A 9,854-nucleotide genomic window follows, 5' to 3' on the forward strand; every position below is an offset into this window, starting at 1 on the left:
GCCCCCTCTTTCATAATTTAATTTTTACTTTTTTTTTATTTGTTTGCGTTTTTCTGATTATATTTTTCTGTGTGGAAAATTTGATCTGAAACGGAGTTGGGTACATGATTTGCAGAGCATGTCTTTTGACAACAGCTTTGTGTTAAGCCCTAACTCCACACACTTATTGAGTGGTGTTTAAAGCCTAACCTGGATTCATTGAGGTTTTGGTTACGCACACCGCCACATCTGGATGTTATAGTTCAATATTAGTGTGACTCATTCATAGAGATATCATGGACAAAACCTTCCTAATTGTTTCAATTCGATTATCATTTTATAACATCATTCTGTAGAACCTATCAATCCAAAATACATTCAAACTTTTCCCAACCAATATTTCAATTAGATTTGTCCAATGTTTCTCAAGAATCTAATTATTCAGTTGTTGCTTTTGGCCTTTTACATTGAAAATAGTACTCCCTTTGTTTTTAAATATAAGACCTAATACAAAAAATTGCGCTTATTAAGAAAACATTAAATGTGTTCAATTAGTGTATTGGTTTTTTAAAAATGCATACATTCTTCCATATTTATCCTTTGTCATTTTCTCTCACTAATTAATGGTAAGTGGTAATCAAAACTTGGGAATTGAAAACATATAATTAATGTGGAGGGTAAAAATGGAAGAGTACAAAACCTTTTGTTAGATTATTGTAACTAGGTCTTATATTTAGGAACTTCAAAATTTTGAAACTAGGTCTTATATTTAGGAACGGAGGGAGTAAATATTATGATCGACTAGGCCTCCAAAATGAAATCTTTCATATTTTTGTTCAAAGTGCAAAATGGTAATTTGTGCGAGGTCACAACCAACATTTACTCTAAAATTCTCTTTTCGCTAATTCAGTAACATTTTTGCGGGTTTAACTACATTGGTTGTGGTTTCATATTTTTAGGGGACTTGTAAGTGTTGAAATAGGTATATTGATTGTTTTAATAGCTTTTGTTTGTAGATTTTTAATATCAATGAATGCTATCTAAGCTATTTTCTTTTTTTTTAAATATTATGAGCTTCAATAAATTTAAACAAAATTATATATTACAAAATATTTCATGGATATTTATTTTGTTTTTATCTAATAGTTTGTGAATTTTTGTGGGCATTATGCCACAAAACATAGCCTTCTTTAGTAGTAAAAGCCAATATTTTATTATCTCGAAAAATAATGCTTGTATTTAAATCCTACATTTTCATCATGATCTTTAATAGAAAAACATGATATTGCAATGCTAATAAGTAATAACCATATAACAACTTACATAAACTTTTAGATTCAATAAACTCTTAGATTCAAACAATTATTGAATATTGAACAAGATTGTTTTCTTTCATGATGTATTGGTTTTCTTTCCTACTGAAAACAAAAAAAAATTGTTTCAAATTTTTTATTTCATAGTTTAATCACTTGATTCTTAAAAACTAATTTTATTTCTAATGTTCCTAAACTTATATGTAGGTAAATGCCGTGAAAAAACGTTTCAAACACATCAAGCAAAAAGAAAAAGTAAGAGTGGAAGGAGTTAGCTACTATAAAAAAATGATTAAAACTCAAAAGGTAACAATATACAACTTGTTTCATAGTGAGTGAATTGTCATTTTGGTCCTTGAGAAAGTAAACGTCGGTCATAGTAGTCTCAAAAAATCTCTAAGTGTGTTGACGTCGGTCATCGTAGTCTCTATCTATATTTGGCCGTTAGTTTCTGGGACGGAAAATGTCCATGTGTCAAGTTATGTGTCACGTGGGTTTTAATTTGGTCCCCGACATTTTCAAAAGATAAAAACCAAATAATTAAGAAAAATCTAATAAAAAACTTAATTACAAAATATCAGATCATTCTTCTTCCTCATCATCTTCAATGTCATCTTCATCTCAACAACACCACCCCCCACTTAAAAAAAAAATCCCAAATCAATTAACATTAAATTATCATGTTTACTATCATGTTGTCATCTTCATCATCACATACTTCACCGTCACAATCATCATTTTTACTATTACAATTTCACTATCATTAAAATCATTAACCTAATATAACCGGAAACTTAACACCACATTAAATTAAGACCTTAATTTACTCCAAATTTGTGAAAATTAAGTGAGAACACCAACTTGTTCGCACTTGAATCACTTGACTCCGGAAATTGAAAATGCCTCATCATGTGGAAAGAAATTCCTTCTCCTTCTCTTTCACCTCTCCTCACCACCACCCCTTTGTAAAAATCCCTTCTCCTCTTCTCACCCTTATTCCTCATCCTCTCCCACTCTGAAACACCCCCATCATCTGAAAAAGCAGCCATCGCCACCTAAGTCCATGGGAACTACAATCAGATCTGGAACCTTCGACCACATTTCACATCCTCTTTGCTCGATCTAGAACCTTCGACCACCGTTCACCGTTCTGGGCCTCCCTCCGTTCAGCGTCATCGCCACCTTTTGAATTAGTGTTTTTGGGTTTTCAAATCGATGTTGTCGTTTCTGGGATTTTTGAATCGATTCTGCTGTTTTAGGGGGTTTTGGGTTCAATTCGATACTAGACAGGGAGAACGGAGGAGCTGGATGGGGATGAAATGTGGGGGAAGTAGGAGTAGGAGCAGGGAGAGGAGGAAGAGTTGTGGTTTAAGGTTTTTTTTTTGCTATTGTTTATGCATATCTGTGATAGATCAAACAATGGAGGGCGAAATTGCAGCATCCATACTTTGGCTTAGAACTAAAACCATTGTTTTCTATTGTTTTTAATGTTAATTGATTTGGTGTTTTTTTTAAAGTGGGGGTGAGGGTTGTTGTGGTGTTGTTGTTGAGATGAAGATGATGTTGAAGAAGATGATGATCAAGAAGATAATGATATGTTGTAAGAAGATAATGATCTTGCTAATTTTTTATTTTTTGTAATTCATAATTTTAATTAAATTTAGTTTGGATTTTCTATTTTTTTGTTTTTTTAACTCATTATTTTAATTAAATTTAATTACCTAGGGACTAAATTGATAACGTCGGGGACTAAATTGAAACCTACGTGGCACATAACGTGACACATTGACACTTTCCGTTCCAGGGACTAACAGTCAAACGTAGATAGGGACTACTATGACCGACGTCAACACTTACAGGGATTTTTTTAACCATTAATGATCTCTAGGGACTAATATGACCGGCGCTTACTTTCTTAGGGACCAAAATGGCGATTCACTCTTCCATAGCACAACGTTTCTATATCAAACAGATTTGTTTTTCTCTTTTTATATAAATATATTTTTTAAACAAGATTGTTTAAACATTCTTAAGAACACGTTCTACGTTTGCTTTTCTTTTTTTTTTATTTCGTGAATATAAATTGCACCCGCCCGGAATCGTGTTCTAGACCTCTTGCCACTTGAGCTATCTAACGGGGACTACATTTGCTTTTCTTGAAAATAAATGGTTCCCGTTACTAGATTTGCAAATTTCGGAAGGTAAAAGAGATGGATTTTGTTTTGGGTTCAATGTTTTGAATTTTAATCCTCAGAATCCAACATTTAAATGTTTCGTGAATTTGAATATTGATAAAATGTATTTTGAATTTCGGTTTAGAGAACTCGGAACGTGAGACCATTCAATGCGTTCTGGGTTTTAAAAGATATTATCTCATTTGTTTTAGAATTTAAACTAGTTTAGACTTTGATCAATACTTTGATTATAAAAAAGATTAGATCATAAGAATGAAAATACAATCATCATAATAAGAATATGGATAATTCAAAAACATAAATTGAGACACTCAATTATACTAATTTGAACTCATACAACTGTTAACAAATACTCTCTCTGTTTCTTAATATAAGAATCAAATAACTACTTCACACCGCTTAAGAAATTAAGTTAATTTAGGTAATTGCATTAAAGTTGTTCTCAATTTATATCAACTTTCCAAAATTACTCATATCTTACTTTCCTTAATCTTCATGCATCACTAATACTTTCAAGAATGATAGCTCAAGTGGTAAGAGTTAGGGCCATAAGGGTTGGGTGGGATGAAGGAGGAAAGGTCTAGAATTCGAACCCTGAGAAACACTATTTACTAACATTACTAACAACTAACATTTGCAAGTTTCAAAAAAAAACATTTGCAGGACCTTGATTGACCAACTCTTTACCTTGATGGTTAGTGGATGATACTCAGTCTTCGTAGTGAGAAGTCGGATTCATAAGAGGTGCTAGAGTAAGAAACAAGAAGGTCAGAGTTGTGATTTTCACTTGGTTTATTTTCCTAGCATACTGTGGAACCCTTAGGACCTTACCCTTATAAGGATAATAATTTAGTGTTAGTGTGAGACGACAAAAAAAAATTTGGATAGAGTTGCATCTGACCTTGGGACTTATACCACGACCCGATTCTTGAGTAGAATGTATAAGGCATGATGTCAGATAAATCCTTTATCACCAAGGATTTACCCTAGTAGTAGTTTTTGTCCTTAATAGGTTGGAAAGAGGGTCTTATTTGTACATTGCAAGGTAAGCAAGAGGTAGTGACACCCGGACGTTGAAGGAGACGCTTTAAGAGGAGGAAAATTAGAGAGAATGTCTAAAGTATGGGTTTGAGCATATATCTTCTTGTGTGATCTCTTTAGATTCTATTAGTATAAAGAGTTGTGTGTTACCCTAAGAGCATATGAAGACAACAAGTGACCATCAATGCAACACCTAAGTACGGTTATGTAGCGGCCCCTGCCAGGTCTTCTAAGCGGAAAGAATCATGGTTGATTCGTTTGAGCACTATAACATTAGGTATTTTGAAGATGTATAGGTATGAGACTATATAGTCAAGCGTAACTTTTAAGATTTAAAGGGTACTACGTCTGCTTTTCTAATGCTTAACCCATTGAAACTCAAGAGTGAGCTTGTTTCTTGGGAGAAACGTGAGAGAAGTGATCTCCTGAGAATTACTCCCAACGAGAGCGTGAGTGAGGACAAAGCTTGTTGGGAAAGACTTGTGATGTTACAATGAAGACAAACGAAAATTTGAACCCACGATACGAGTATCGATAGTTCTAGTTTTGGATTCAATATAATTAATGGCATTGTAAGTGAAGGTTAGAGAATTTGAAAATAAGGCTATGTTTAGTTGTTGCTTACCATGTTCTTATATGTGAATGATTGTTGCATTATTGTTCCTTGAAAGCATTGTTGTGTGGTATTATGAATAAGCATTAGAGTGCTAGATGATATAGCTAAATGATATATACACATTTGGATTGCATAATTGTGAGTTATTTTATGCTGCTGATTGATATAAAACTAGTATGTGAGTCCCTATATGACCAGAGAGTTAAGTACGTTTCCGTGGTAGCAACTACCGTTATAGAGCTTCGTTCAATTTTTTAAGATCCTTAGGATTTTATTTCAGTATGATGAGGTTGTATTGCAATGCATAAGTTGTAGGTATAGAAAACCTTCAAGTCACTCGTGTATTAGAAGTGAAGCTAGAGTGTAACTCCATGCTTTATACCATGTAGAATTAAGTATCTTAAGCCAATCTCGGGAGACGTCAAACTTAAGATTCAATTTAGGTGATCAAAGAGCAGAGCTGAGAGAGAGGTTTAATGATACCGTGAGGTGAGGGTGAATATTCATTTCAATTTGATTGGTTTACTCTATTATATGATTTAGAAATTTCAGTTTTCATCTTGAGGTGAGTTTTTAAGGAATCTCAAGGACCTTAGGGGATCTTTGAGAAATGAAGGTTGTAAGAATCAATGCATGCACAAGAGGTCTCGCACCAAGTTTCTAGTGATGAATGAAGTTGTATGAGGTAAGGTTTTGAGAACTTAGGCAATGAATGAACTTTAAAAAAAGATAATTATGGATGAGATGAATTTTGAGGACAAATTTCTTTTAGGGGGGGGAGGGAGAAATGTAACACCCCAAATTTTATATCTAAGTAATTATAATTATTTATAGTTTTTTAATATGTAAAAATAAGTTAAGAGGTGGTGAGTAATTTAATGAATGATTATTTAATGGGAGTAAGAGGGTTAAGTCCTAATCTTAGAAGGTTTGAGAATGAAATGCAATATATGAAAGCATGAGAGGGGTATTGTAGTAATTAACCTTAGAAGAGAAAATTAGAAACCCTAATCCTCCCACTAATATACACACACGGTTCAGAAAAGAAAAATAAGAGAGGAGAAGAACGAGAGAGGAGAAGAAAAAGAGAGAAAGAAAGAAGAGAGGAGAAGGAAGAAGAAGTAGGAGGAAGATGAAGATGAAGGAAGAGTTTCATCAAGCCTTTCATGGAGGATTTAAGCATTGAGGAGCTTGAGTTCATGTTAACCTCTTACTCAAGAGGATGAAGGTGACAATAGAACCCCTAAAGCCTCTTTGTGTGTGTGTGGTTTCTTGATTTTATTAGGTATGAATGTTAGGGTTTTTAGAATGAAAACTCGGCAGAAATTTATGAACTCTTGAACCATTTTTTGAGTTGTGTTAATGACCGAATTTGTAGAAGTTGTATTCATATGAATTGTAGCCCTTTCTATTAGGAAAAATTTCCTGTTGGTTTCATATCATTTGAACATGTATAGCTCTCATTATGCCCCATTTAGTGACCGAAGGTCGAGCTGTTAAATGAAATCCGTTTTCTCACAAAGATCAATTCAGTTGGGCCTTAAAAAGTTAGAAATGGAAAATGTGTATCTAATATGAAATATTCTCATGGATGTTATGGAACTTTTGACACTAATCTCATGTTATTTGGATATATTTTGGTTGAGTTATGACTAATTTACTTAGCAAAAGTTGTTTTGCATTATAGATTTAGTCTCACCCATGAGGTCTTTGACTTAATTTCTAAGTGAAATACATAGATTAAACTTGTTTGTTGGATTTCTAGGAACATATATATCATCCAATTCGGTGTAGTTTAACGCAACTAATGTCATGAGAAAAAAGATAGGTAAGTCAAAATATTTGAGTTCAGTTTGTGAATTGGTTGAGTTATGTGTTAATATGCTTGTTGTCTCGTAACCTTATTGGATGACTTGGGTAATGAGAATATATTCATGATATGGATGTTTGGTAAGATTGAGTGAGTCTTATTGTATATTACTATGATACGCATGATCCTATAACTATCTTGTATAAGTGATATGTATGTTTGATTTAAACTGTTCATGAGTGATTGTTGTATGTTATGCGTGATAAGATTCACCTCTAAAGGAAATGTTAAGGCATGACTTATGAAGAGTAAAAGTAAAGAAAGACATATTGCATAAGCAAAGAAAGACTATAACATTGCAGAGAAAACCTAGCAACATAAAGAGGGCTCGTATAAAGGCGAATCTTGAATGTTGAGTAAAAGAGAAAAGAAATACCATAACATTTTGGGTAAAACCTACTGACCTTAAAGAGGGCTAGTATAAAGGCAAATCTTGAATGTAGAGTAAAAGAGAAAAGAAAGACTATAACATTGCAGGGCAAACCTAGCAACTTACAGAGAACTAGTATAAAGGCGAATCCTAAATGTTGAGTAAAAGAGAAAAGAAATACTATAACATTGTGGGGCAACTCTAGTGACCTTAAAGACGACTAGTATAAAGGCGAATCCAGAATGTAGAGTAAAAGAGAAAAGAAAGACTATAACATTCCGGGGCAAACCTAGTGACCTTAAGAGAACTAGTATAAAGGTGAATCATGAATGTAGAGCAATAAGTGAAAAGAAAGATTACAACATTGCAAAAATGTGATATGCAAAAAGTGTTTGTGCATGTTGTATGTGTTTGAAGGAGGATTTTTCATACCTTCCACACGGGTATGTTGGAATGTCATTGTTGTAAATGTTGTTACTATTGTCACTGAGTTTTACTCACTGAGCTTTGGGGTTATGACATTCTAGGTTTTTACAGAGAAGTTTGCATCATAGTTCAAGTCAAGTAGTCAGATCATGGTTATAATGTGAGTTGCAAACTTTATGAAGTCGATGCACTTATGCTTTTAAGGAGTTTATTTTATTGTAATTATATTTGACACCCATATAATACTCTCTCTTCCTAATCTAATAAAATACTCTCTCTTCCTCATATAAAAAAAAAAACCCAACCTAACAAAATCTAATATAAAAAAAACCTAATCATCTTCTGGAACCTTCCTCCTCCACTTTCTCCTAATCAAAACTCAATTGAACCCAAAACCCCTCGTGTCCCTTTCCCCTACCCTGTAATGCTACCCAGATTGAAGCTCTGAGAGAGGAAAAAGATTCTGGGATGGAGGCTTTGAAATAGAGAAACGCAGCAACACAGCAACACATCATTCGGATACAAACCCTCAAAAAGGAAACGACATCTCCTGGACCTTCCTAGCCACCCCAAACTTCCTAGCCCAGAAGGGTTTCGCTTGCTTCGCCCTCGACCTTCAAGGCCACGACCACTCCGGCGGCCTCAAAGCCTTCGTCCCCGACGTTGACCTCGCCGTTGACGATTGCCTTTCCTTCTTCACCTCCATCAAGAACCTCCCTCGCTTCAACGGCTTGCCCTGCTTCCTTTACGGCGAGTCAATGGGCGGTGCGATTTGCCTCCTTATCCACTTCGCTGACCCGAAAGCGTTCCAAGGTGCGATATTGGTGGCACCCATGTGCAGAATCTCCGATAAGGTTAGACCCAGATGGCCGATTCCTCATATCCTCACTTTCCTTGCGAGATTCTTCCTTACTCTCTCTATTGTTCCCACCCGAGATCTTCTGTACAGGTCTGTGAAGGTGGATCACATGAAGGTGATTGTTGCGATGAACCCGTTGAGGTATAGGAGAAAACCCAGGTTGGGGACTGTGTTGGAGCTGCTGGGAATCACTGATGTGTTGAGCAAGAAGCTCTGTTCTTATTAGGGTTCAATTTGAGGATGAAAATTTATAATTGGGTTCAATTTGGGGATGAAAGGGTTTAATTAGGGATTGGTTTTAATTAGATTATTAGGTTAGTTTATTATTTAGATTATTAGATTGTTTAGTTAATGATTATTAGATTAGGTTTTTTGTAAGTTTTTTTTAAAAAAATTCTGATTAATTAATTGAGTTGGAATTAATTTTTTTTTTTTTTTTTAAGTAAAAAATTATAAAAGCCACGTGTAATTGACGACTATGACAAAATTGAGATCTGACACACTTTGTCTTTAATTGAATTAAAAAACATTCCTATGGACCAAATTTGATATAAAAAAATTCCAGGCCCTGAATTTGATTCCCTTTACAATTACAGGGGCCTTCTGATGTATTAAGCCAAGTTTTTATTCCGCAAAGTTTTATAAACTCTATTTTCTATAGAAAAGTAAGCTTCTTATAAAAAGAAAGTATTATTTTAGTATTTAAAGTTAGAGTGTTGCAAAGGGGGACAATGGGTCCCTTTGGCGGAGACCTTTTTGCATAGCCAAGAAACTTGTTGGAGAGTCGTTGACTAAAATCGCCAGAGATGCCGAAGAAATGCAAGAGCTTGAGTAAAAAGCCACCTCCTTGTCTTTTTTTTTTTTTGCAAAAAATCAGCTACTTCATTGGCAATTAGAATGCAATCTGAGATCTGCCTCGCTTGAGTAAATGCGAATTGATTTTCAAAAATTACCTTAGGCATGAGAATTTGCAACCGCGATGCTAGAACCTTGGAGATGAGCTTGTAGGCACTTCCAATCAAGCTAATAGGTATGTAGTCGAAAACCAATTGGGGATTTATGTGTCTCGGTTGGAAAACAATTATTAAAATCTGTTTTGAATTTAAAAAAAGGTCAACACACAATTTTGAAAATAAGCCAGTTAGAGTTCAATAAGGAGAAATCTTAGTTTTTTATATGAATTAG

At 34.3% G+C, this 9,854-nt stretch overlaps 1 protein-coding gene across 1 annotated transcript; it reads left to right on the forward strand.

The window, feature by feature from the left end:
• Positions 1-7,959: 7,959 nt before the first annotated feature.
• Positions 7,960-8,895, forward strand: LOC130748986 (caffeoylshikimate esterase-like). The gene is made up of 2 exons (XM_057602238.1): positions 7,960-7,970; positions 8,253-8,895. Exons 1-2 carry the CDS (start codon positions 7,960-7,962, stop codon positions 8,893-8,895), a joined length of 654 nt encoding a protein of 217 aa, XP_057458221.1.
• The last annotated feature ends 959 nt before the right edge of the window (positions 8,896-9,854 follow it).

Source organism: Lotus japonicus, chromosome 1, assembly GCF_012489685.1.
Source record: "Lotus japonicus ecotype B-129 chromosome 1, LjGifu_v1.2".
Classification (NCBI taxonomy): Eukaryota; Viridiplantae; Streptophyta; class Magnoliopsida; order Fabales; family Fabaceae; genus Lotus; species Lotus japonicus.